This window comes from Oryzias latipes, chromosome 17 (assembly GCF_002234675.1).
Source record: "Oryzias latipes chromosome 17, ASM223467v1".
In the NCBI taxonomy this organism is placed as follows: Eukaryota; Metazoa; Chordata; class Actinopteri; order Beloniformes; family Adrianichthyidae; genus Oryzias; species Oryzias latipes.
This window is the reverse complement of record NC_019875.2, coordinates 29865233-29891950: the sequence shown is the minus strand read 5'-3', so window position 1 is coordinate 29891950 and position 26718 is coordinate 29865233. Positions and strand designations below refer to the sequence as shown.

At 46.7% G+C, this 26718-nt stretch overlaps 1 protein-coding gene across 1 annotated transcript in view; it reads right to left on the bottom strand.

Moving 5' to 3' along the window:
* LOC105358331 (MAM and LDL-receptor class A domain-containing protein 2) overlaps window positions 1-25939 on the bottom strand; it is a 29147-nt gene extending 3208 nt beyond the window's left edge. Inside the window, exons 1-44 of the mRNA XM_023965415.1 lie at window positions 25760-25939; window positions 25502-25630; window positions 24915-25043; window positions 24732-24834; window positions 24490-24661; window positions 23046-23259; window positions 22836-22967; window positions 22612-22736; window positions 22009-22246; window positions 21659-21927; window positions 21034-21124; window positions 20817-20957; window positions 20581-20718; window positions 19632-19765; window positions 19375-19546; window positions 19145-19264; window positions 16835-16989; window positions 16660-16755; window positions 16283-16373; window positions 16085-16204; window positions 15638-15740; window positions 15409-15559; window positions 15080-15299; window positions 13660-13774; window positions 12934-13063; window positions 12777-12855; window positions 12547-12702; window positions 11564-11689; window positions 11279-11491; window positions 11085-11204; window positions 10775-10927; window positions 10606-10697; window positions 7365-7532; window positions 7104-7280; window positions 6928-7036; window positions 6523-6645; window positions 6350-6449; window positions 6025-6184; window positions 5036-5150; window positions 4767-4910; window positions 4233-4420; window positions 3779-3944; window positions 3306-3524; window positions 2259-2437 (exon numbers count right to left, since the gene is read on the bottom strand). Coding sequence (XP_023821183.1) covers window positions 2259-2437; window positions 3306-3524; window positions 3779-3944; window positions 4233-4420; window positions 4767-4910; window positions 5036-5150; window positions 6025-6184; window positions 6350-6449; window positions 6523-6645; window positions 6928-7036; window positions 7104-7280; window positions 7365-7532; window positions 10606-10697; window positions 10775-10927; window positions 11085-11204; window positions 11279-11491; window positions 11564-11689; window positions 12547-12702; window positions 12777-12855; window positions 12934-13063; window positions 13660-13774; window positions 15080-15299; window positions 15409-15559; window positions 15638-15740; window positions 16085-16204; window positions 16283-16373; window positions 16660-16755; window positions 16835-16989; window positions 19145-19264; window positions 19375-19546; window positions 19632-19765; window positions 20581-20718; window positions 20817-20957; window positions 21034-21124; window positions 21659-21927; window positions 22009-22246; window positions 22612-22736; window positions 22836-22967; window positions 23046-23259; window positions 24490-24661; window positions 24732-24834; window positions 24915-25043; window positions 25502-25630; window positions 25760-25787 — 6303 coding nt within the window. The 5' untranslated portion in view covers window positions 25788-25939. The remainder of the gene's footprint in view (window positions 1-2258; window positions 2438-3305; window positions 3525-3778; window positions 3945-4232; window positions 4421-4766; window positions 4911-5035; window positions 5151-6024; window positions 6185-6349; window positions 6450-6522; window positions 6646-6927; window positions 7037-7103; window positions 7281-7364; window positions 7533-10605; window positions 10698-10774; window positions 10928-11084; window positions 11205-11278; window positions 11492-11563; window positions 11690-12546; window positions 12703-12776; window positions 12856-12933; window positions 13064-13659; window positions 13775-15079; window positions 15300-15408; window positions 15560-15637; window positions 15741-16084; window positions 16205-16282; window positions 16374-16659; window positions 16756-16834; window positions 16990-19144; window positions 19265-19374; window positions 19547-19631; window positions 19766-20580; window positions 20719-20816; window positions 20958-21033; window positions 21125-21658; window positions 21928-22008; window positions 22247-22611; window positions 22737-22835; window positions 22968-23045; window positions 23260-24489; window positions 24662-24731; window positions 24835-24914; window positions 25044-25501; window positions 25631-25759) is intronic.
* Window positions 25940-26718: the final 779 nt, after the last annotated feature.

The following is a 26718-nucleotide window of genomic DNA, read 5'->3' as shown; positions in this document are numbered from 1 at the left end:
AGGGTGTGTGTGTGCATGTGTGTGTGTTTATGTTGGGATGTATATATTGAGGGGGGAGGGGTGTGTGTACTAAGGGGGGTGCAGTTAAAATTGGCGGGTAGGGCACTAAGGGGACATCTCCTGATTACTCACAGTGATGTCCCCTCACCCTCCCCACCAAGGGGCCCTAAATGTCTAAGGTGCGGTTAAAATTGGCGGGTAGGGTGCTAGGAGGACATCTGCTGCTTGCTGGCAGTGATGTCCAAGCACCCCCCCTACCAAGGGCCCTACATGTCTAAGGTGCAAATAAAACCGAAAGAGGGGGGGCCCACTCCATACGGCAACCATAGGAGGGGGGGCCACTGCCTAGTAAACCCCCCCCCCCCCAAGGCTCATCGCAGGCTAAGCCCCCCACCCCCTCACCCTATTATGAGGTTATATGAGGAAGGGGGTAAGTTGGGGACAGCTGGTAGCTGTCCCCCGCCCCCCCCCCCCCCCCCCAGCAAGGGGGCCAGGCCCACCCAGCCCAGGGGCCCCACCCCCGGAGGCGCCGACACCCCAGGCCCAGCACCACCCACCCCACACAGAGGGAGAGGAGCCAGAAAGCGCCGGCCCCCCCTGGAGCAAGCCCAGGCCCCCACCCCCAAACGCCGGCCCTAGAAGAGCTCTGGTCAGGCCTCGACGGGACCGAGGCAGCCAACCGGCCGGGGAAACCGCCGATGGCCTCAGCGGAGACCCCGACCCGTCAACCCCCCCTGCCCCGTACCAATAGCGGCCCCCCCCCTCCCCCAGAATGCCCCCCCACAGGACAGGGCCGACAAGACCCCCCACCCCAGACCCCGCAGCCGAAGCGGATGACACCCAGAGCGCCCGGGGGCCCCAAGAGGGTTGTCCCGTCCCGCCCCAGAGCCAGGGAAGGGCTGATCCCAGCCCCAGGCGTAGATGGGAAGCCCATCCAGTGCCGCTGGGCCCCCCCCCCCCGAGCAGCGCCCCCCGCCAACCCCCCCCAGCACAGGCAAAGGGACCACCCCCCCAAGCCAAGCCGGAACACCACCCCACCCCCCCACCACGCACCCCCACACCCAAGCCCAGAGGACCACGCAGCGCCCCAGCCCGCCCCACCCCGGCGCCGGACCCGACCCCCCGACCAACGGAGCCCCCACCACCCCCCGCCAGGCACCGGAGGCCCCGGCCCCCACCCCAGCCCACGGCAGAAGGGCAAGGAGCAGCGACGACCAGGCCCCCCCATCCCCTAAGTCATGGAGTCAGCTATGGGAGACCAGAGAGACCGAATTCTTTCAAAGTTACTTGAACCTTGGGCTGACATTTTTTCCAAGCTGATCTGATCAAGCAGCAGATTTCTGTGTTGACTTATATTTATATTTTTCTTGCTTTTCCAATTTATTAAAATAGTTTTTTTAGCAATGCAAAGAGTTATGAAAATGATAGAGCCTAATCCTCCTTCTACATCGATGGCACTCATGTCACCAAGCACACAAAGTGACGGTGAAGCTGTGATTGAAACCTTAAGCCAGACTGATAAATCGGCACATACCTGCTGCCAGAGAGCCTGGACAGGCGTGCAGAACCACAGTGCATGCATGTAATTGTCGGGTAGATTACTGTCACAGTGCTGAAGCAGTTTACTTCCAACTCCAACCAAATCAAGTCAAATCAGACGCCATTTTTCTATGATACGGACGCCACCATGTTGGAACCAGTCATCGTCAGCAAGCAATGATTGGTCTGCATCAGACTGAGCTTCTATGGTAACCACTCACACCAATTAGGAGCTAGCTTGTTAGAAGGCCACACCCCTTTCACTTGAAAGTGGGCTACACGTTTCGAACTTTGGACGTGGGGGACAGCAGGCTTCACCTACTTTTACTGAGGCATCTGATTGGTCAGTTTATAACTTGAATAACTTGAACTACAGAAAAAGAGGATTATCAAGTAGATGTTAAACAAGGGAATCCGATCCAGAAGGGTTCTTCTGACCAAAAGAACGACTGAGGAACAGCTCATTGTTTCTCTATAAAAGTCTGTGGGGTTTTGGCTTCTTGGAGCCACTTCCTGCTTGGAACAGCAGGGGGCGGAGTCAAGTCTTTGGCAAAGACGTCCAGTTCTAAAGAGGGGGCATGTTCCTGCCTCTAGCTAATGAAATCTGGCTGCAGATGCACATCATGTCCCGTCGTTTAAAGATTTCCTGAACAGTCTTTGCTTTTTTCAGCAGAAAAAGCTACAGATCTTCCTCATTTTGCTGAAAAGTTTTTACTCACCCTGTAAGGCTGCACTCGGGGGAGAAGGGAGGCCTGAGCAAACCTCCACAGACGACCCTGGTCCCCCGTTTGGGAGAAGATCACCACCGTCTTCTGGTCTTCGCTCTGCTGGTAAACATTGAGCGTCCCCACTCCTCTGCCGTTCATGTGGTACCACAGCTGCACACAGGACGCCTTTCCTGAAGGGCACAAAAAAACGACGACAACACCTGAGTGATCTCACTTCTGCACATTAACGCCGTGTCACACAGCCACTACGTACATTTTCCACGTATGTCATTTTGGCCTTTCATGATCCGTGCGTGATATACATCACTCATAAGTGTTTCTTGGGTTCGTCATTCGACGATGAGCGCAGATGTCTTTCGAGGGTTTTGGCCGACGGCTCTTTACGTAAATTCGGTTTTGAGCTGTTCACAATTTTTGGTCGTTTGAGAAATACATAGTTTACTTGTATTTCACGTAGTTTATACAGAAGTATTACGTAAATCATTTTTGTGGGATGCATACGGAAGTTTGTGTCTTTTTTCACATTACCGTTCCACATATGTCTAATGCACTTTTCACACATGAACCACAGATGTATAACTTTTATATCGCGTATTCAGTGCACATATATGAATCACAGATGAATTGCATATAAACAGCGGAATAATCACGCATGGTTCCTGTTCTACATTGATTGATGTGTTCTTTGCGTGGTTTAGTCGTGCTTCTTCTGTGGTTTTAACGTGGTTCAGTGATAAATCTGTCAAAATTCAAGTAAAAACCACAACTTTTTTCACGTATATTCACGTATGACCGATTTTAATTTGTGCAAAATGCGCAAAATGTAGGTAGAGGCTGTGTGGCACGGGTGACAACCTTTTAACATGAAAATATTTTTTTAAATTTCATATTTCTGTCATTAAAGGAAGTAAAAAAAAGTAAAAGATTACAAGAATCCTTCAAAAATACAAAGATGTTTTCGTATTTTAGCTTTTGAATGACTTTGATTTGCATATTAAACCCAAAAGGTAAGCCTCCCTGTAGGTCAAACTCTGCCACCTGCTGGGTAAAGGGGGGAGAACATCAACGCTTTCTGTCCCGCTTGGTCGCCAGCAGAGGAGGGCAGGTAGAAGTAATGTCCCGCCGCCGTGTTGGTGGTGTGGTCGCTCTCTGGTCCTGTGTTGGGGTTGGGGGTGTGGCCTGACTGCCTGACCCAGTCAAAGTCATCGGTTATGTCTTGTTGCCAGTTGCAGCTCCCATCTTCAAAGTCACACAAATCTGCAGGGTGAAATCAAGCAGTTGAAGCTTTTTTTCCACTTCACATGGACCCCCAGTCACTGAAAACCTGCTTTAAGGGCTGGGGGTGGGGGGGGGGGGGGGGGGGGGGGCACCTGAAAGGGCAGAAGCTTCTACTGTTGAAAACCAACTGTGGAAATCTGATAAAACATTGTTCAGTGCCCAAGATAAATGAAAATAGATAAGAAAGTAAGAGCATGTGAAGTTCTTGAGCTGAGTTATGGACCATGGGTTACCAGAAGCAGGACACAGCCCCTCCACGAAAGCGATGTCGTCCATTGCTATGTCTCCAGCCTGCCCCCCCACCGTGGCCTCCAGAATCACCTGGTGGGCTCTCTGTAGGGTCACGTGAGTCTGAGACAGAAGCCACTCGTCCTCTTGGCTTCCTGACTTTTGCCAAATCTACAGGAAAGACAGAAATTCATAATGAGGATGTGAGGATGTTTTTGCAACACACTGATATTCCTCTGCCGCGCATCTTTCAGCCGCACATTAATGTAATTTTGCAATCACGATTTCACAACTTTAAAAAAAAGTACAACAAGGAGAAAATCAAGAGGAAACAGCCACAAAATTGCTCAGTCAGTTCCAACAGTGCAGGAAGGGGAAGTCAGGCATCCAGGTTTAAATATGAATGAAAGTTGTTTTTCTTGCTTTATTGTGTTTTTAATAAATAAAAAAAAAGGGTACCAGTTCTTCCTCCAGAGTGTCGACTGTTCGCAGAAAGATCTTCAAGTCTCCCACAGTCGCTCCAAACATGTGGTACCACAGAGTGAAGCAGTACCCATCTTTACCAGCAGGTGGCAGCACTGCAGACTTTAACTGAGCTCTGCTTCCCTTCAAACTAGGATGCGAGCTTTTGATGTGAAGGTATTTCCCTGGGAAAGAAAAGAAGAGCTCTGACCATCAAGCCAAACTTCTGTCCTGTTTTCAGACATTAGAGTTTAAGAAACGTTTTCTTTGGAAAGGCTTAAAGCTTCTAACTTCATCTGAGCTCACAGCTGCATGATGAGTGGTTAAAGATAAGATAGATAAAGATAAAGACAGCTTTATTTCACTCTGACTTCTATGACTGACTATGACTGTATTTTTACTGGAACGGTTTGCGGCGATCATTTCCCAACGATGGTCACTTCTGGTTATAGATGATGATGATGCTCAGGAATAGTAATGACGGTCAATACAGCCAGACATGAAGGAAGTAGCAGCACAGAGAGGGCTGACCTTTGCCGGTGGTGTGGTCCCCCGCGGGCCCGGTGTTGGGGGTCTCTGTGGGGCCGGACCTGCTCAGCCAGTCCAGCTCATCCTCGGCTCCCTGCATCCAGCCGCACATCCCATCATCAAAAGTACAGCTGAAGGAAGACAGAGCTGAAGGGAGGAAGTGTAAAATGTGACCTTGACTGAAGCTGCAAGAACTGAATGAAACATCCTCACATCGACCCAGAGGCTCATGCTCCATCAGCCCATTCGGGTAGAAACACCTTCTCGTTTACCTGGTGACTGGTATGTTTTTTCACAGTTAAGGAAGGAGATGTCGTCCACGGCAACAACAGCCCCCCCAGCGGCGTGGAGCTCCGTTGTTTCTTTATTTGTGCTGCTAAACCAAACCTGAGAAGACAGAAGTTGTAAGAAGATGCATATATGATCACATATGTTAATGCAACTCTGGAGAATTCCACAGTAAATTTATTGTCATCTCTTCACCCCCCCCCCCCCCAACACAAAAACACAGACACAGGTACAACTTTTGATAGACTAACACATTTTCTGTCACCATTCAAAGCCAAAATGAACTGAATGTTTTAAATATTAAAGCATAACTGATTCTTTTATAAATGCAATAAAGACCCACACCGATGAAAATGGCGTTTTTCACGTTCTTGTGGCATTTTTCCAATGATGGAGGACATATAGAAAGGAATTTCTGAGAATTTTTTATTCAAATCACTTTGAATCAGGAGCGAATGAATAAAAAAGTTGCTTGAAAAAGATCACATTTGTGACGTAGAAAATACGCTGGGCGGGGCCACAGGCTCCCTGCTCCACTCCCGTTCTGATCCATCCACCTGCAGACGAATAGATCCATGAACGTCTTTGTTTACCTCGTCTGTGCTGGAATCTGGATCTAAACTGTTCAGGTGGATAGATCTGATATTGCTCGCCGTTTTGGTTGCATGGCTAATGTTAGGATGGGGCTGTGAGTTAGCTGGAGAGAGTGTAAACAGATGGATGATGGATGGATGATGATGATGAGCGGGACTGTAACACATAGTTTGTAATTCAGGAGAGTGTTTTATGTCTCTGAGGTCAGTTTCAGAGTCATTATGTAACAAAAACTGCTTTTCATGTTTGGCTTTAGACAGAAGATAACTGTGAGAAATCTGCGGCACATGTTAGCTTAGCCGTAAAACGTCCTTTGACGGAGTTTCAGTGCAGCAAACTGGAAGCAGACGACCGTTCAACGCCATCCCTAGCAGCTGACCTTGTACGGCTGCTCATGCAGGCCTACGGGCAGATGCTCCGGGGTCCAGTGGGAGACGGTGTTGTGACTGCGTGACCACAGGATTGCTTCACCGCCCCCAGCTTGCTGCATAAGCACTCTGAGTGACCCAGCGCTCTCTGCGCTGATGTGGAAGTGAAACCTGCGTCCAGGAAACAAGGAAGGAGAAGAGAACGCCAGATTAGGAAGAAAGTTGCGTGGCAGTAAGACAGGCGGACAACAGCAGTGTTAAGCAATTCATCCACTGCTTTGTTCCGAACCACGACTCTGCAGATTTTTATGAACCCCAGCAGCGGTGAGAACTCACTGAATCAGGCAGAAGGGGGATGATGGGGGGAGCAGAGGACTCTGGAGTCGGGCTTCGCTCACGTTGGATCCCTGACTGACATCTGCCGTCATGAAGTAGCCTGAGAACGAGGAACAGCCGTTTGGCCTTCACGAGTTCACGTGCACCACGGTCAGAGGCTTTAAAGTGGTCACCATAGTCTGTGGTGTGATCTGCTGGAGGCGCAGTGCTGTTGCTGGCCTTCAGCCGCCGCCACGCGCCCGGGCCCTCGCTGCTGTCGGTCCACTGGCACTGATCCCTTTCAAACGTGCACGGACCTAAAATAAAAGTATGTATGGAATAAGGGTGCAAATCAAAGGGAAAAGCTGGTGGAGAAATCCTCTCATTTGGGGGAATCGGGGCTGCAGCGCGAACCGGGGTGGGTGGGTGGGTGAAAGAGCATCTGCTCCTCGAGCTTCTTCAGGAAGTGTCTGCAGTTTCAGCAGAGAGAAGTGAAGCCGCCTCCTGAAAACTCATGCAGCCCAAATTCATGCACAGACATGAGAAATGTTTCTGCATCTGCTGAAGGTGCAGAGCGGAGTTCAATCAGCTTCTCTCACCGCAGACGGCCTCGTCTTCTCCTTGGGGGCAGTCCGGCTGATAATCGCATTTCAAAGCGGCAGAGATGCAGACGTTCCCGTCTGACAGGTGGCAGAAGAATTCCCCGTCCTGAAACAGCAGAGGAGCTCCTCAGACTCTCCCCGACAGCCGAGTCTGCTCTCCTACTGACGTTTACCTGACAGGGATCCACGGGGGAAGTTGAAGGGGTGGGCGTGTCAGATGGTGGAGGTGTGGACGAAGCATCAGGTAGATGGTTGTTGTCGGGATCAAATGTGCATTCTTTAGAGAAGGAGACGTCATCGAGAGCAACCAGACCTCTGGACTCCTCCCTGAATTCATACCTGAAGACAATCTGAGGAGGAAACCATCCTGAAATGCTCGTCTGAGGTTCTCTCTGCACGCTCATGCAGGAGGTTGTTATATCCAAGAGTCAGACCTTGCTGCTGGCTGCAGAGGAGAACGTGAGCTGCACCCTCTGCCAGCCGAAGCTGGGGGAGGTTTCCATGAGCCACAGCTCGCCGTCGCCGCTGCCGGATCCGTGAGTCCTGGACTGCACCGTCAGCCTGCCGGCGGCGGCGTCCATGCAGAAGAAGAAGAACCTCAGCTGTTAGGAGACAAGATGGACGTGTGTTTAAAGCCAAACCTGTCTCCAGGGCAAAGGTCAACCCAGCGAAGGTCACACACAGCAGAATATGGGTGATTATACAGCAAATTCCATCCACTGATGGAAAATCAAATAAACTTTATTTATAAAGCACTTTACATACAAACGTAACACAACGGGTGTGTCCACATTCAAGGGCGCATCCTCCAATGGCCAGATGTTAACGGCTATAAATTCGGACGAGTCAGGTCTTTAGATCCAGCCGTTACATCGGCGAATGTCCTGTCGCCTAGCAACCGTGAGTCCCGAACAGAGAGGAGTAGTGAACAGGGCATGGAGCTCAAAATTTTCCTGGCTTGTTTCTATCCAACTTTTAATCTTTTAATCTTTTTACTCCGCTTCACAGTCCGCCATTGTTGTCAGAAAATCTCAGGGTTTGGCCGCATTGCATCATGGGATATGGACAGCATAGAAAAAACACCAGACACATCCTAAAAATCGGGAACAAAGGCCATATTCGTCAGCCACATTTGAAGGAGTGGGTGGCTCTGTCCGAATTCCCCCCCTAACTCTAACTACTAAAAAAACAATGTAGTGCGGCACTAGGTAGCAATTTGGACACCACGCTCACTCCTTTTTTTTTTTAACCCTTGTGCTATCTTAGATGACCCCCCCCCCCTTCCATTGACGTGTTCTCCCTACCATGACAAAGGTGGACAAAGGTGGAAAGATTTCATGTAATCCATGGACACCAGTGAAGATCACAAATCATTGAAGAAAAAAGGTTCAGAGCACTGTCTAGTGGGTCTAGATGACCCCACTCCCAATGGTAAAGTGCCTAGGATAGCACAAGGGTTAAACGGCGGATATGACGTTATCTATTTCACAAAGTTAAAATCTAATTAATATGAGCGTTTGAGATGTAAATTTATGAGTCCACTGTCTTCTGAAGATAAAAATCTTGATGGTTTATCAAAAAAATACATTTAAATACATTTTTTTGACAAATAATTTTCTGAAGCAATGCATTGTGGTCTATATTCCATATAGTGAGCATCAAGACTGGTATATTTCTAGGGCGCTGGATTTGGGAATTGTAATTTCAGACAGCACTACAAAATGGTGAACTCACTATATAGTTAGTAGGGAAGGAATTTGGACACAAGCACGAATTTGGACCGCACTTGTCACGGCGCCGTAAAAAGCCGCCTTCAAATGCAACCCCGGAAGAAAGCCGCCCTCCAATTTGGACACAACTAAAGTGCTTTGGTAAAAACATTTCTCAACTCAAAAACTGGAACTAAAAACTAAGAATGAATCCCAATTCTTCCACCACGGCTTCTCCCCACATTTAGCCCTATAAATAGGGAAATTATTGTGTCTTCAAATTCGGACATTGCTGACGCCTCGATGACATCATCAATAGTCGCCGGTAAGCTACCTTAGCGTGTAGCTGCCAGTGCTCAGAAAATACAGAAAAATGTGGGTTTGATAACAATAAAAGTCACGCTAAAATAAAAAGTCTTTACTTACATGTACATGTAAACCTCTGTGCTTCGGAGCACCCCCACATAAAGAAATGGATTTCTCCACCACGCTGAAGAGCGGCGTCAAGTCCCTTCCCCTTAAAAAAAACAAGTTCGGACACCACTACGGCTCCAAATGCCCCTACAACTGGAGGGGTTGGGCAAGAATTCGGATTCAGCCCAACAACTTTACACACAATGCCCCCCCCTCATTCTATCTGACAAAGCTTCGAATCATCAATAAATATAATAGAAACGTAATAGAAATCTAGCTTGATACTGAAGTGGGGAAATGATATTTTGGTGACATGTCAACACCAGTAACCCCCCCCCACTCATATTTACAGAGGGCACTACCACAGTCTTAGTTCCATCTGTCCTTACGGGGTGAATACGGGGTGGATACAGGCGTCATATAGTCAAACCTGTACAGGTGCCCCGCAGGTGGTCTACACAAAATATCAAGGTGGTAGACCCCACAGTGAACCCATAGAGAGAAAAGGGTCATGCACATTTTTCTATACGAGCAGGGGACAGGAACACACCGTGCACTCACGTGCACAACAATGGTACATTCCATTTTCATGACGTCCCTTGAGGTGGTTGTATGAAAGACACACCTGCACTCCCCCCTAAGATGCAGCTCCTCCTCTCTATCACCCTCCACGGACCCGGACCACCCAAAAACCTGCAGACAATCACGGGTCAACCCCCCCACAAGGATGCATGTGACTAAGGCTTTAGCTCAGGAATCATTACGAGGCCTGTACCAGATGACCTTAAGGTCAACGAGGGCTCACACTGTAAAATTATATCAGATAGATATGATACTACAGACCATAAAAACATTTATTGACCAATAAAAATGGCGAATCACACGGAGCCAATGCAGCGTTTTTAAAACGGGTGCAATGGGTTCCCGCCCCCCCCGTCAGCACGCGTGCCGCTGAATTCTGCAGCAGTTGAAGGCCATCATAATAATCTAATCTGCTAGAAATAAAAGCACGCATCAGCACCTCTGCGCTGGCCAGAGAGAGGAACGGGCGGAGTCCTGCAATGCTTTTAGGGAGACAAAATCCTGTTTCCTAATTTGTGGAATAAAGTTCATCTCAGGGTCTTAGATAACAGCCAGGTTTCTCCCACACAGAGGGGTTTGATCTTTTTTTTGTTTTGGTAAAACGGTCACTAAAACCACGTTAAAACTTTATGTCTAAAACAAATCATCGTCAGATAAAAAAGAACACGAAGGGAATTCCTTTCTGTGGGTTTGTCTTCAAATCATCTAAACGACATCGCAGCTAATCTGCATCTAAACAAAGAAAACTAACAATGATGTAAAATACAGACCAAGTAAGCCAAGAAAAGCCTTAACATGTTGGAAATATCAGATCACTGAAAGTATTTGTTCAAAATTTCGTAACATCACTTCTCTTTTTTTCGTGTTGTGGTTTGCTTTGCTTGGCCTCTCTTCCCCATTTTGGAAAAAAGCCGTGAACAGTTGGTGGAAACCGCCGTCTTCTTCAGATCGCCAGCGCTCCCAGACTCACAGTGCAGTTGAAGCTGGGCAGCAACGTCCTGGAGAGGATCTCAGCGGCCTGGCCCTTCAGGGTCAGGTGGGTGGGAGGGGCGACGTAGTGACCTGAGGGAAGCATCAGAGCCTCTCAGACGAAAGGGAATCACCACAAACACGGCCGAGCAGCTGAAAGGGCTTCAGACCTGCAGCGGAGTTTCGGGTGTGGTCCCGGGGGGGTCCGCGGTCGGGCCACGCTTCCTCGCCGCTATGATGTGTCCAGTCAGCTGCAGGGGTGTCCACTTCACTCCTCTCCCAGAAACATAAACCTTCTTCAAAGTCGCAGCGCTCAAGGTTGTCTACACGACCAGCAGAGACAGTGAAAAAGAAGGCCGGTTCTTGTTAAAGTGTAAAAACACAACAGAACAGCAGGTAGACGTGACGGCCCAAAGGGAGGAGCCAAACCCGAAGGTCGCCCGTGGCTTTATCTGCCGCTCAGCAGCCGTGATGGCTCACCGCAGAGGTTCTCATCCGACCTGTCCCCGCAGTCGTCGCTGAAGTCGCAGACCTGCTGGGGGTCCACGCAGACGCTGTTGCTGCAGGTGAACACGCCGTCCGGACACTGAGGTTGGGCCTCTGTGGGAGAACCCAAAAGCTGCTGGGTTAATGAACGCCACCTTCACAAAGGTCAAGGAGGTCAGCGGGCGTACCAGGCAGGGCGCAGCTGGAGAAGGAGACGTCATCGATGGAAACGTGGCCCAGTTGGTTGAAGTCTCTGGAAGCTTCAAACAGAAGGGTGAAGTCCGTGGGGACGCGGCCCACCAGGACCTCTTCGTGCTGCCATACGTCTCCATGGTTACCAGACAGCCACCAGAGCGTGGTGGTGTGGGAGGCGTCCTTCAGCAGAACCCTGAGCTCTGCGTCTTTAAAGTGATAAACATGCAGTCAGGAATCAAAGAGAGCAGCAGCTGGGATGGTTGCTCCAGCTCACGTACCCTCTCCATACGTGTTTTGATAGAAATGCAGCGTGCAGGTGGAGCTGGCCTGTCGGCTGACGGGACTCTGCAATGAGGCGGCGCTCACATGTTCTCCACGATGAGGCTCCACAGCCATGTACCATCCTGCAGGAATCATTTCAGAGCTCGCTTAGACGCAGCCAGCGGATCTGCACACCCAGAACCGGCGTCGCTGGTGCACAGGACTGCACAGGACTGCACATCCGTTACTCTGACACGGGCAGACGAGACTGTCCACGAGAACTGGACTGACCTCATCCAAAGAAAATGGTTTACTTCCAGCTCCAACGAAAGGAAGTTCATTCAGTCGCCATTTTTGAACAATACGGACGCCGCCATGTTGGAGCCAGACGTCGTCAGTAAGCAGTGATTGGTCCGAGTCATTTCTATGGTAACCACTCTTCCCAATGAGGAGTGAGCTTGTTGGCAGACCACACCCCCATCACTTGAAACCCGCACCAAGAGAATCTGTCAATCAAACGTTTTAAACGTTCGATATGAGACCATCTACTTTTATTTTTACTACTTTTACTGCTAAAAAAAAAACAATTAAAAAAATGTGGATAATCAAGAAGCTGTTGAAAAAAAAGATATCAGATCCAGAACGGTTCTCCTGACCAATAGAACGACTGAGTAACAGAGAGAGAAGTCTGTGGGATTTAGGTTTCTTGGAGCCACTTCCTGTTTGGAACGCCAAGGCGGCGGGGTCACTCAGTCCAGTTCTCATTTACAGTCAATGGTTTGAAGGTCTGAATGCATTTGTGAATGCTGCTGAAATTCACTTCATTCACTGATGAACTGCAACAGCAAAGCTGCAGGACAGATGAGGACAAAGATCCACCTCAAAGGTGCCTCTGAACCTCAGAGGTCCAGGTCTGCACCCCAGAAAACGTACAGATTTCTGTCTCTAACAGTGGCGTAATCTTCATGATGCTAAACATCCATCTGGATCAGCGTCTCACCCTCCTTGGTGCCCAGCGTGTTGTCCACAGGGGGCCCAGCGCTCCCAGTAGCATTTCTGCCTCTCGCCCACTTGTACTGGCCGCTGCTGACGTCCTCCCATCCACACGTCCCGTTTTCAAATGAGCAGCCCTCGAACCCTGAGGTGGTTTCATTGTCTGGATGGAACAGAGAACATTTCTGTTATTTCAGGAAACCTGATTCTGGAACGGTTGAAGAGAGGCTGCAGTACGTTTGCAGATGCCCGGTGTGAGACTGATGTCATCGACTGCAACAAAGCCGCCGCCGTTTGACTCTGCCTCGATCAGAAACTGTAACATCAAGTGTAATTACTGACCCTTTGGCTCCACTTTCATCTTATTATTTGTCTCTGGATGAAGTCTTTGTACCTGGAACAGGCTGGACGTGTTCAGAGTCTGAGAGAATCTGCTCCAGCGACTCCCACTGCTGTTGCTGTGGAAGACCAGAGTCTGATCCGACGGACCTGAACGTATGAAGACCCGCAGGGACCCCGAGGCGCTGACAGACGACAGGAAAATGATCAGAAACAAACTCCAAGAACTACATCAATTCTCAGATATATCGCCAAGACGTTTGTGAGATTTGGCTTTGTTATTATTTCACCCTCAACCTTTTCTTGTGTTTTTATCTTCAAGCTTTCGTTAATTATTCGTTTTATTGTATTTAACCTTTAACTTGTAATTGTGTTAAAGTGCTTCTATAAATAAAGGTGATGATGGCGATTGATCCCAACAAGGAAGTCCGACATTTTTAACCCTAAAAACAGGAATTTATCCTTTCACTTTCCTAAATTTGAACCCAAATTAAGTCAATGTGGCTTGATTTCCTTAATATTTCCTGAATTTTGGTCTGTTGTGAAAGGTTGAATGTGGGTCAATGTTAGCAATAAGCAGCAGTAGTGTCTGTTTCAGAGCTTTTCTCAGTCTTGCACAAAGTGAAGCAGGTGATTCATGACAGATTGACATTTGTTCACACTTCTTGAGGAAGTCCGTGAGGAAACTGAACAACAGGATGAAGTGCATCCTTCTTCTGAATTGTGGCATCATGTAAGCCGGTGCAAAAAAGCCATGACTCTGCAGTTTTTTTGTGCTGACCTGTTTTCCATGTGGTACCACAAGGTGAAACAGGAAGCTGTTTTTTCTCCAATCCATTCAGAAACGACTTGAGCCACAGAGCCGTGCTGCTGTGATAAACTCAATAAAAACTGACCTGCATACAAAAGGAAAAAACAAAATTAACAATTCAAAACATGTAAATCTTAGATTTTAGATCATCTTAAACTTTTTTCATAGATAAAGGTGTCCTCTAAAGTCTCTCTCTGGTCATCTTCTGATCTATTTTCAAAGTGGAGTTCTTTCGATGATGATGCAGTTTTTAGACCAAATTAAAAAAACCTGTGTCGTTTTTTTGGGACATAGTTTCTGCAGAGCGGCAGGAGTTCATCAGAAATTCACCTCTGAGGTTCGGCCGCTACTACTGGTGCAGAGCAACCCCACCCCCCCTTCCCCTCCCTGTTACTGAGAACTCGGAGCGGTGGCCCGTTCAGCGTATTTTCTAAGTCAGATGTAGAGGTTTTTTTCGTCTGCTCCTGATTCACAACAATTTAAATAAAGAAATACTCAGAAATGCAGTTTTAAGCTTAATTTCTTAATATATGTCCTCCATCATCAGAAAAACGACACAAAAACACTACAAAACAATTTTTTCAGTTTTTGTTGTTTAAGGGCCGATCTAAAGTTAACTGTAAATAAATCACAGAAGTTTTACACAACCTTCCAGGGGTGGGTGGGGTAGGGAGCTAACCTTCCAGAAACAGTAAAAGCAAAGAATGAGAAACAAATGTTCATTTTTTTGCAGATGACCTCCTGGCGTTAGAATGACTTCCAGTTTGTGGCTTCTTTTGTTTTGAGACAGACTCTGTTCAACCAAGAATGGGACAAAGTTAACAAGAACCTCTTGTGTCTCACATGGACACAAATAGTTGCTGATGGGTTGGAGGTCATTTCTTTGGAGGGAGGGGGGTCAGGGATAAACAGCAGGCTGACCTCGAGTCTGGAAATAGAAGTTGGGAGTGTAACTTTCACAGAATCTTTTTCATGTGTTCATGAGCTCTGAATTTAAACCTGGAACAACTTCACAAACCCAGAAGACCAAGCATTAAGCATTCAAGAGGACCCACAGCACAAAAATGCTCTTTAACACCAACTGTACCCTGGAAAAACTGGACCTTTTCAAGACAAAGTGAAATAAATAGCAGGAGGAGGCAGATATTTTCATACAAAGACTTAGTCTCCCTAAGGAAGAAATGGAGAGAGTAGATACAAGAATCTCTGCTGACACCTGAACCCTTTTTTGGGAAAAATTATAGTTGGATAAATGGATGTTGTTGGGAATGGGATCAAGATAAAAGATTTAGCTTAAAGGTTAGCTTGCTGCTGGTTTTGACCCGTCCAAAGAGGACATTATGAATGACACCATCAAATCAGTTTACAGATCTTAGCAGAGCCTTCGTACCCTCTGGGGTATGAGTGGTATGATCCGTAGGTGGACCGTGTGATCCTCCACTTGCCAAGACCCACTGATGTCCAGCGTCTTTGTGGATGTTGACCCAAGTACACTGTCCAGACTCGAAGTCACAGCTGCCTGCAGGACTACAGGCTCCGTTTTTAAACGAGACGTCATCTATTTTCACGGAGTCACTGGTGTCAGGAACATGATAGGCTCTAAACGCCACCTGTACAGGAAGTTTAACGTTTCTGTTTTACAGTACATAAAAAGTATGCGATGGATGTTTGAATGAAAAAAATCAGAAGAAAATGAGAATTAATCAACAAAAATATTACATAAAATGTTGCAGGAGAAGACACGGTGACCTCTGCCACCTCCCAGCCTGTAGAGGGCGACCCCGGCCGCTGCCAAAGGGCGTCGCCCGACTCACCGCCTCGCTGCACATGAACCGTGAGGCTGTTCGAAGGATCTGCAGGTAACCAGTACCTGTAAAGCAATACAGCAGCATTGAAGAACCGCTCCAAGGGGGTTAACGCGTCAATGCCGTTGTAGAACCGAACTCACCAGAACCGCACACACATCTCTGCAGAAGAGGAGAAGATTGGAGAAAGCAGATCTGCTACTTCAGGCTGAGTGGTGTTTGCGCTTAAAATGGTCATGTAGAAACCTAACAGGGGAATTATTACATTTATAAATGATTCAGTAGGATGATTAATGAAGGACCAAAACTAGAATGTAGTTCTCAGATGGAGTTACAACAGGCCGAAATGACATGGATGTGTCTGCTCGGAGCTTTACTCATCGAAGACAAGAGTCGTTTCAAAAACTTTCAAATATTTAGAGATTTCAAATGTTTCCACTTCTGTTGTCAGTGACAACCGTTGCTTTGATTGGCGTCTGAGCTGAAGCTCACCAAAACCTTCAAATTTGTAGTCAAACCAAACACAGACGTGATGTTTTTGCAGATCAGTGTTGGATTGTATTTATGTTTTTGTATGAGTCTTTGCTCACCCTGTTCTGTTCCATAGGTGTGATCCACTTGATGCTCGGCCCCCTTCCTGCGGCCCCAGTGCCCCCGCTGACTGACACTGTTTTCAAAGCCACACCAGTCGGAATCGAACCCACACACGTCTGAAATGTAGTTTTAAAAGAACGTGAGACAAAAATAAATAAATCCCTGAGCCTCATTTTACACTAGTGTTTACATACTCAGATTACTGCAGGCTCCGCCTCTCACTGTGACATCATCAACAGCGATGAAGCCCCAGCTTAGTGTGTTTCTGTGACCAGTAAATGTTATCTGCACACAAGAAAAGCTGAGTTAAAGCTAAAGAAAAACAGTAAAATACTTCACTTAATGAGGTAAATACATTTTATCTGTGTTTTAGACAATATCTGCTTTTATGCAACACAAGAAGTTCTTGTTTATAGGATGGATAAACAAATATTGACTCATTTAACTCAGTAAACATTACTTGAAAACGTGAGTAGTTGATCAAGATAAGCAATCGATTATTGAACCAATCCTAATCTTGTGATCAAAAAGTTGCATTACTGAAATGATGAAGATTCAGTTTAAAGTTGACCTTAAAACTGTCCTTCATATCGATGGTGAGTCTTGCGTTCGTCCATTCTGGGTTTTGGGTTCCGTGACGAGTCCAGACCAACAACTCAGAGGAGTTCTTCAAGAAAAAACATTTTTTTTTACTCTTTTGGTGAATTAAAAGGTTTACAGATCATATTTTTTAAAATGATACAGACAGTCTGAAGTAGCAGATCCAGGCTGGATACTGAAGGCCCGAGCATGTAGTACCAGAAGTCCACACAGGTTTGGGACTGCAGAGTGAGGGCCGGGACCGAGACGGCGGCTCTCTCAGCGTCCTTCAAACCCGATCCGTTCAGCAGTAAGAAGACACCTGTGCACAGAATGACGGAAAAAAAACAAGAAAACCGGAACAAAGTGATTTCTAAGTCTTAATTTTGCTCGTCAGCCACATCAAATTCATCCACAAAAAATGTTACAGACCAGAACATCTTCTGTTTTCTAAGCGTTCCTGTGGATTTTTTTTGTTATGATTGTAATTTTCGCCAAAATCATAAAACCTTCTTTTCTAGGACATAATTTCTGCAGAGCGGCAGCAGTTAGATGTTCGCCTTTGAACTTTGGACGGGACTGGTAATGCAATCAAGTCAGAAATCTAGGGGTAATCATGGACTCTGACCTGAACTTTAACAGCCATATCAAGTCAGTAACATCAGCAGCATTTTATCATCTGAAAAACATTGCCAAAATCAAAAACATAATGTCAAAGCCAGACCTGGAGATACTTATCCATGCATTTGTCTCCAGTAGGTTAGACTACTGTAACGGCCTGCTCACCGGCCTCTCCAAACCAGCTGTAAAACAGCTTCAGTACATCCAGAATGCTGCTGCTCGAGTCCTGACCAGAACCAGGAAGTATGATCACATTAGTCCTGTGCTCAGGTCTCTGCACTGGCTCCCTGTACCTCAAAGAATAGACTTCAAAGCAGCTCTGCTTGTGTACAAGTCTCTCCATGGCCGAGCACCAAAGTACATCTCTGACATGTTAGTGCCATATGAACCATCTCGTACTCTGAGGACCTCAGGGACCGGCCTCCTGTTGATTCCCAGAGTCAGAACTAAACAAGGGGAATCAGCGTTTCAATATTCTGCAGCTAAAATCTGGAACAGCCTCCCTGAAGTCGTAAGACAGGCCTCTTCTGTGTTCATGTTCAAATCTAGACTTAAAACATTTCTGTTTAGCCGTGTATATGACTGAAAGGTCCTATCTGCACCTTTCTTTCCTTCCTTTCTTTTTAAATCTTTTTTTTTTCTTCCTTTTCTTTTAAAGTAAATTTTACGTTGATTATTTCTATGATGTATTGTGATTTTAATGCATTTTTCTGTTTTGTGAAGCACCTTGAATTACTTTGTGTACGAATTGTGCTATACAAATAAACTTGCCTTGCCTTGCCTTGCCCCCCTTCCCGTCCCTGTTGCTGAGAGCTCTCTGTTTACATGTTCTTCTGCTAGCTTACAGCCCCTCACAACCCCAATTTAACATTAGCGGTGCAACCAAAATGGCAGCAATATCAGATCTATCCATCCGTCCAGTTCTGATCCAGAGTCCAGATCAGACCAGGAAAACAAAGACGTTTGTGGATCTGTTTGTCTCCAGCTGGATGATCAGAAAGGGGCGGAGCAGGGAGCTTGTGGTCCCGCCCAGCGTATTTACTACATCACAAATCTGATCTTTTTCACCTGATTAACAACAATTTGAACCAAGAAATACCCAGAGATGCAATTTTATTCTCGATTTTCTGTCCTCCGTCAGAACAACGACACAAAACATGATGAAAACACCCAAAACACTGGACTGGGACTTTAAAAGAATAAATTAAAGGAAAAAAAAGACATTAATCTCAGATTTTTTGTTTTGTTTTCATCTGCAACAGCAGAGATTTTCTTTAAAAAAAATATAAAGAAAAGCATAACTTCTTGAAACCTGACTTGCTAACCAAAGCTTCCAGCTAAACTGCTTTTTGTGTGGAAATCTAACAATCACCAACCACTCCATTCTAATGTTTCCTATCGTCAATTAAAACCTCTAAAAGTTATTTTTGAAAAAAATAGATTGAGTTAGCTCTTCTTGAAGACCCACTCCAAGTAATATGGTGTTTTAGGGTTTTTAACCATCTCTTGTGGTATTCTTTACATGATGGAGGACATTCATTCATTCATTCATTCATTCATTCATTCATTCATTCATTCACTCATTCATTCATTCATTCATTCATTCATTCATAAAAAAATGAATGAATGATGGAGGACATATGAAATTAAATTAAGCTTAAAATTGCAAAAAAAAGAATAAATAATTCAAAGAAAGGTTATTTGCTTTTCAGTCAATAAACATTAATAAACATTTTCTCTTGACCTTTTGACCCTCCCCCCTTTTATTGTTATCTAAAAAAGATAAATGTCCCATAGAGAAACAGAAATAGCTGCTTCCTTTTGTTTTGTTTCAAACGACTGGAAGCGATCAATACCTTGATTATTCCCAAGTGTGTGATCATAATGAGGACCATCCCAGGGATCCTCCACCTGAAGCCCTGAATGAAGAGTCCAGTCTGCATCATCCCCGACCTCCTGGATCCACCTGCACAAGCCTGCAGCAGATCAACGCTGATGAGGAACGCAGACAACATGGAAAGATACACAGAAACTCGGAATTCATCAAGTTTTTGGAGGGAATTCTACTTTAAAATTTCAGGTTAACCTTTTTCAAAGTTGCAGTCCATGTCAGACGGGGGGGCTGCGGTGGTTGTGGTGGGGGGCGTTAGTGTGGTGGTCGGGGTGGTTTCATCACAGGACCTGCCCCTGATGATGTGGACGTCGTCCACGGCAAAACCTCCAACTTCTTTCGCCGGACAGTTGGCTCGTAAAATGATCTGCGGAGAAAGTCGTCGCTCAGCTTCATGTTGAAACATGTTCTGGAAAAGCGTCACAGCGTGTTAGAAATCTTAAATGTTGTGCCTGGTGAGGGCCTGACGCGCTGTAGTCCACCCTGTCTGGGATCCAGGAGTTGTTTCCGAAACCGCTGGTTTTCCACAACGGACGCAGCTCGCCGCCGTCACTGATTAAGACTGTCAGCGTGATGTCCGACGGTTCTGAACGCGCCAAAAAACAAATGTCAGCAAAAAGTCCATGTTGGCAAAAAGGCCAACAATAAACTTTGACAATGAATAAACAATGAACATTTCAGGTTCATCTCAATTACTAAAAAAGAAAGTATTTATTCTTCCCAGAGGATTTAGTTTAACCCTCCATCCTTTTTGGGGTCACAGGGTTGCTGGAGCCTATCCCAGCTTCTTTTGGGCAAAGGCGGGGTTCACCGTGAACAGGTCACCAGTCCGTCACAGTGCCACACAATCACACGTACACCTGGGAGCGGTTTACACTCACCAGTGAACCTATTAAGCAAGTCTTTGGACTTTGAGAGGAAACCGGGAAAAACCCACACAGGAATGAGGAGAAGATGCAAACTCCACATTGTAAGATCCAGACGGGATTCAAACCGGGGCTTTCTCACTGTGACGTGAAAGCGCCAACCATTACACCACCATGCAACTGTTAGTTTGACCAATCCTGACAGATAAATATTAGTTACTCAGACCTAAAACATTGTGTTTCTGTCTGTTCAACATTCATAAAATACAAATGTAACCCTTGTGCTATCTTAGATGACCCCCCCTCCCTTCCATTGACGTGTTCTCCCTACCATGACAAAGGTGGATAAAGGTGGAAATATTTCATGTAATCCATGGACACCAGTGAAGATCACAAATCATTGAAGAAAAAAGGTTCAGAGCTCTGTCTAGTGGGTCTAGATGACCCACCTCCCAATGGTAAAGTGCCTAGGATAGCACAAGGGTTACAATGAATAATTTCAATCACGTCTTTGATTAAAACAAACTTCACTCACTATGCAAGGCTCCAAAACCCTCAGCAAAATGCCAGATCTCCAGGCAGGCCCGTTCTACAGCGTCCATCGATTCACTCTCCAGCTGGGCTATTTTTCCATGAGGAGAAGATTCCTGACTGGAGAATATTGCAAAGTGACCTGTGGAGGTAAAATATGCCGCAAATGGTTCCATTCAATTCTACAGTATGAAGTGGAACAGGAGCAAAACTTCCAGTTTGGCGGCGGGTTGGTCTCACCCAAAGAGGAGCCTGTGGAGTGGTCTTGTCCTGGAACGAAGCGACCTTCACTCTCACCTGAGAGCCAGTCCCACTCCTCTCCGGATTCTGGGGGTGGATTGTTAACCCACCCGCAGAAGTCCATCTCAAAGTCACAGAAACCTGGGAGGAGAAGCACGGATGCACAGTGAGCGCACAAGCGCTGAACCTAAAGCCGGACATTGGCGTGGGCTCCTACCAGCTGGAGGACAGGCGCCGTTCACGAAGATGAGGTCATCGATGGAGACGTCTCTTTTCGGTCCACCGCCTGCTTTCGCCTCAAAAATGACCTGTCGAACAGAAGTCACAGTGTGTGACGACACTTTTGGAGAAAATGGTTTGTGTTTATCTCAGGCATGTCCAAAGTCTGGCCCCCAGGCTCATTTCATAAAATCCATTAAACAGAGCCCCCAGCACTTTCAGGAACTGTGAGCGATTTCCTGATGGCGATTGTCTAAATTACATCTTAAACTCATTGTAAACTTGTGGCAACACTGTTGTGTGACCTTTCTTAAAGGTCAGCTGAAAGTTGACAGCGAGCATCGTCACTAACCGGACAAAAGAAAATCAACAAATCTTTTAGTGTTATGCGAAACAACAGTGTCTGCCAAAGACGGTGGATGTTTTATGCAGCACCAGACCAGACATGCTAACTACAACAAGCCAACTGGGAATGATTGCCGAGAAAAAATGATTTGGTGATAAATGGACAGTAATTTTGGTAAAAACATATTTTGATTGTGTTCTTTGTGAAGACTTGAAAAACAAGCATTCACAAAACAAAATAGTTCCTCTTTGAAAACAGTTGCCCCCCCCCGGTTTACCTGGAACTGAGTGTCAGGCCTGAGCAGCGTCACTCTCCCGTGCCTCCAGTGCCTCCCCTGATCTCCTCGTTTGGTCCACAGTCTGCTGCCGTTTCCGTGACTGTCTGCAGGTTGAAGGAGAACACTGAGTTCTCCCACGTCTGCCCCCTCCATGTAATACCAGAACGTCAGGCATTCCCCGTCAGGGGGGGTGGGCTCCATCACCGCTGTCATCATTGCACCTCTGGACCCCTCAGGGTACCTCCACAGCTCAGCACTCAGGTAGTACCCTGCAGATAAGGCGGGGCGCCTCAGTGGGCTGAAGGCACGGACGTTTGAATCCGCTGAAGGCTTTTGGTCTTGGAGCAAACCTTGTTCTGTCCCAAGTGTATGATCTGCTGTGGGGCCGGAGGAGTTGCCCGGTTGGGAAGCCCCGGTGATCCGGTTCCAGTGGAAGTCTGCAGAGGGTTGGGGCAGCAGCCCACACAGGGAGCCATGGAAGCTGCACTCTCTCTCTGGAGGACAAGAACTGTCCACGCTGCCGGACACCACAATGTCATCCATGGCGATGTACCCCTGTTCTCCCCCCACCACAGCTTCAATGACGAACTGAGAAAAGATCCGAAATGTTAAGCAGCAACAAAACCTCAAAAATATAAACTATGTGTACAATCCAGAATGTTTATGAAAGCCCCGTCATGCCAGACTTTACTTCCAATTATATAAAAAAAGTACTACAGTTTCCTGCGACAGACTGGCGATCTGTACCTCGCCTTTACCCAACAGTAGCCGGGAAAGGCTCCGGTAACCTTGTGATCCCGGAAGGAATGATGGGGGTTAAGAGGAAAGATGGATCGTCAAGGTTTTTTCCAGTCGTGGCGATTCTAAATTAAGTGGAGTTCTGGATTTGATGGATGCGAATTAGCCACAAACGGCCTGAAGGGGCTTTAAACACAGCCATAACAACAGAAGACCTGTATTGGTTTGTCACTGGTGAAGGTCAGGTCTGCAAATCGCCATTTGTTCCCTTGGGTGCCGCTCCTCATCCACACAACCGTTTCTTCTTCACCAGAGCGCTTCGTGATAAACTTCAGAGAACCTGATATGAAGGACGAATCAACCAAACATGGCTGTAATGAAGAAACGATCTGGACTGGATTTTGGGCTGACAGGCGGCGGATGACAGAGCAGAACTCACCGATGCTGTTTCCAAAGATGAGGTAGAAGAAGCTCACACATATTGTTTGACCTCCAGGTTGAGGGAAACTCATGAGTCTGGCCACTGATGACGGGTCTGTGTTGTATTTGGCCTTTACTAACATGAAGTAGCCTTTAGAAAAAGAAACGTAAGTGCTGCAGAACTGATTCCATAAACACAAAACGCCCAGGTTCATCTGCACGGTTTTACCATTTCCAGACACGTCTTCAAACCTGCCGTTGTTCCTGTCCCACAGCAGACTGGATGAGTAGTCGTGGTACCATGAGCAGGTGTCCTGTTCAAAGTCGCAGGTCAGGCGCTCCGACCCGCCGGGGATGTCTTCCTGTCCGCAGTTCTCAAACGTGATGTCATCCAGCATGACCTCTTTGGTATCCATGAATGATGGGTTGTATGAAAACCGCAGCTGTGGAAAGAGGAAACATTTGCAGACAATTATGACCAATTCTCAACAAATTAATTGCAGAAAGACTTTTTTACATATCAAATTTGTAAGAAGAACACAACAAACACCTTAGAGCTACATACATCATGCCCAAAAGACTGTTGGCTACCCACTCCCCACTCACTGCACAGCCCCGCTGCCTCAACCGACTGAAGGAGCTCCTCAGTTCACCCATTGTTTCGATCCTCTTCCTGACCCTGTGAGTGCAGCCCCCCCCCCCCCCCCACCCCCAGCAGCTCACTCCATAGAAGAGGGCAGATTCAACAACAGCATCATAAAAGGAAGGATGCCAGTCTCCTCAGCCTCTCCTGTGATCTCTAGTTGCTTCTCCTGCAGCAACTTGTTGTTGCCGAGTGACAACAGCCAATTGTGTAAACAGTGCATCTGGAGACCGCTACAGATGTAGACGAGGGGAAAATCAGTCCTGAAAGGACCAGCAGGCACGACGCCACACTCACTATGGGTGAAAAAACGTCCACAACCATCAAAAAAAAGGTTACTATGAGAAGAACTATGAGACTGACATGGAGCCATGATAACTGGCAGCCCACTGTGGCGGTTGGAAAGATACCGGCACAAAACCGAGTGTTTTTTATTTAGTAATGAAATCCTATTTATCAATAATAATTCATTACTTTGGTATTTATTATTGCTGTTTGGAGGGAATTAAGTTATTTCCATCCGTCCATCCATCCATGCATCCATCCATCATCTGTTGGGCGAAGGCGGGGTTGACCCAGAGCAGCTCGTTGGTCTTTTGCAGGACCACACACACATTCACATGCACATCTGTATGGCCTGTGGGAGGGAACCGGAGACAGCCCACACGTGCACGGGGAGAACATGCAAACTCCACACAGATTTGGCCAGGCCTGGCCTCACCCTGGGCCAGGATTTGAACCAGGCCCAGGGTGAGAGTGCTGACCACTACACCACCGTACAGCCGTTATTGCCCTACTCCTGGAGTCAAATGAACATCTAAGATGCTAACAGGCGCACTCTCCTAAAGTGAGGTGTTCACATCATACAGAAACAGTCACACACAGGCAGCAAATGAGAAAAAAAAGGAAACAAAAGACGGAAAGAGATGGAGATGAAGCAGAAGCAGAAAGGAAAGATTTGGGAAACGTAAAGGCTAACTTTGCCACAGAAACAGATGGAGAAAGCTGTCTCAGCTCTTTTCTCTCTGACCTTGTACCCTCCTGGCGGGTTTCCAATGAAGGCGGTGGCGTTCTCCCAACTGCTCGTGTATTTTTTGTCAATGATCAGTAAATCTGTCTCTGCAGCATCCCTCACTATCTGTACTCTGAGGTCTGTGGAGGACAACGGTGATGACTCGCTGTCGTAAATGTAGAACCAAAAGCTGAAAAAAGGAGAGAACATGTTCAGAGACAGTGAGGAGGACATCTTAACATCTGCTGCTGTTTCTGTACCTCATCTGGCATCCCAGACCAGCTGGATGGGCCACCCAGAACTCCAGATGTGCCTTGTGGAAGAAGCCACTCCCCTCTACAGCAGGTAAGTACATGACACGCCCTGCGCCCAGCAGACAGGAATCAACCATGGCATCTCCTCAAAAGGCCACAATCATCGATCTGGTCAGTCAAGAAGGTTACCCCATGGACTTCCTGTGGTGTGGTCTTGACCAGGTGTGGTGGTGATATTCGCCATCTGCCGCCTCCAGTGAAAAGTGGAGTCGCTTCCATTTGTCCAGCCACAAGAGTCTTCCTCGAAATCACAGGAGCCTGAATGACAGCGTTCACCAACACATGACCACTTTCTGAGTCTGGAATTTACTATGTAAAACCATAAACTGTCATTATCTGATAACCCCAACACCCCCTGATGGTTCATTGTTTTCAATCATTTTTTTACATTTTCATTAGACAAATGAAGGAAAATAAAACACGGAGGTTCACAGTAAAAGAGCAGGAGAAAAGGTGAGAGGCTGTTTTATAACCAATGATTATTCCTCCAGGAGAAAAAGCAAAGATCCCTTCACGCTCAGCCGAACCAGACGGAAGGATTCTGGAGAACCAGGAAGTTTCCAGGTTTTCAAATACAACAAAACCGTGAACGTGTCAGAAAAGATAGCAAGCATACGCATTTAGCTGGATTGATTCTCTTTATTAAAGTCACTTTGAAGAACTGAATCCAGAAGCTAAAGATGAAACATTTCTGACAAGAAAATCTGAACTCTGACCACAAAGATCTTCATCAGAGACGTCGGGGCAGTCCGTCTGAAAATCACAGGCGAGCTGAACTGGAAGACATTCTCCAGACGCGCAGCTGAACATCCCATTAGAGCAGGAGGACGCAGAGGCCAGCCACACTGCAACAGAACACCTTCATTGATGCCCCAGCCACAGAGAGTTTGATCAACCGCTGCACCCAACTATGGGTAAGAACGGCAACGGATGCAAACCAATGAGAAGAAGAGGAGATGTGGCCGGCCTCTCACCGCTCAGGAGGAGTAAGGACTGCTTCATGTTTGGACAGACGCCGAGCTTTCCTGAACCTGAGCAGCTCAGGTGTCTGAAGGACTGAGCAGAGGATCAGCAGCCTCACAGGAGGATCCAGACTCTTATCTTCAGTTTAAAGTCCAGCGTGCACCGAGTCACTTCTCCTTTGTGAAAACTGCAAGCTCAGCTTCTTCTCTCTCAGCGAGGCAGAGGTTCAGTTAGAGGGACGACTGCAGGATTTACTGCTCGTGTTTGTCAAAATACATGCAAAAGTTTAAAATTATTATAGAAAAATTAAGTTAGATATAATAAAAATGTAGAATTGTTTGTTTTTCTTCACAACCTGCAGCTGTTTATTCACCAACAGAAGACTTTGAATCAAACTTGATTGTACATCTTATCACAGACACCCTCCATAGACAATGATATGAACTTATCAGAAGCAGAACTTTTACAGCTGGCACTCTGCAGGTATCTGAGCTGTAAAAGGGAGAAATTGCTCTTTTAAAAAAGCCATTTGTCTTTAAACCTCAGGTTCAAAGTTTGATTTTCCATAAATGACAAAGGAAGCAGAGTCAGTCATAACAGAGCTCTGTTTGAGGGTTTCTAGCTAAAGCTAAACCTTCCCAGAGATCCTGAAACAGCCACCCACGTCCAGATCACCTCTGGGATAGATTATTGCAACTCAGTGTACTTTAGTGTCACCTAACGATCACTTAACTGCCTCCAGATAGTCCAGAACGCAGCAGCTCGACCAGACGAGCTCACATCACTCCAGTTCACCTAACCGGCTCCCTGTTAATGTCAGGTTTCAGTTTAAACTTTAGCTCTTTAAGCTCCTGTTCAGTTAACTGACATTTGAACTGTCCACAGCCGTTCTGACCTCCGTGTGCCCGGGTCATGACAGAAACTAGTTGGTCATTTTCTATCATCCGAAAAAGTCTAAATTCAAATGAAA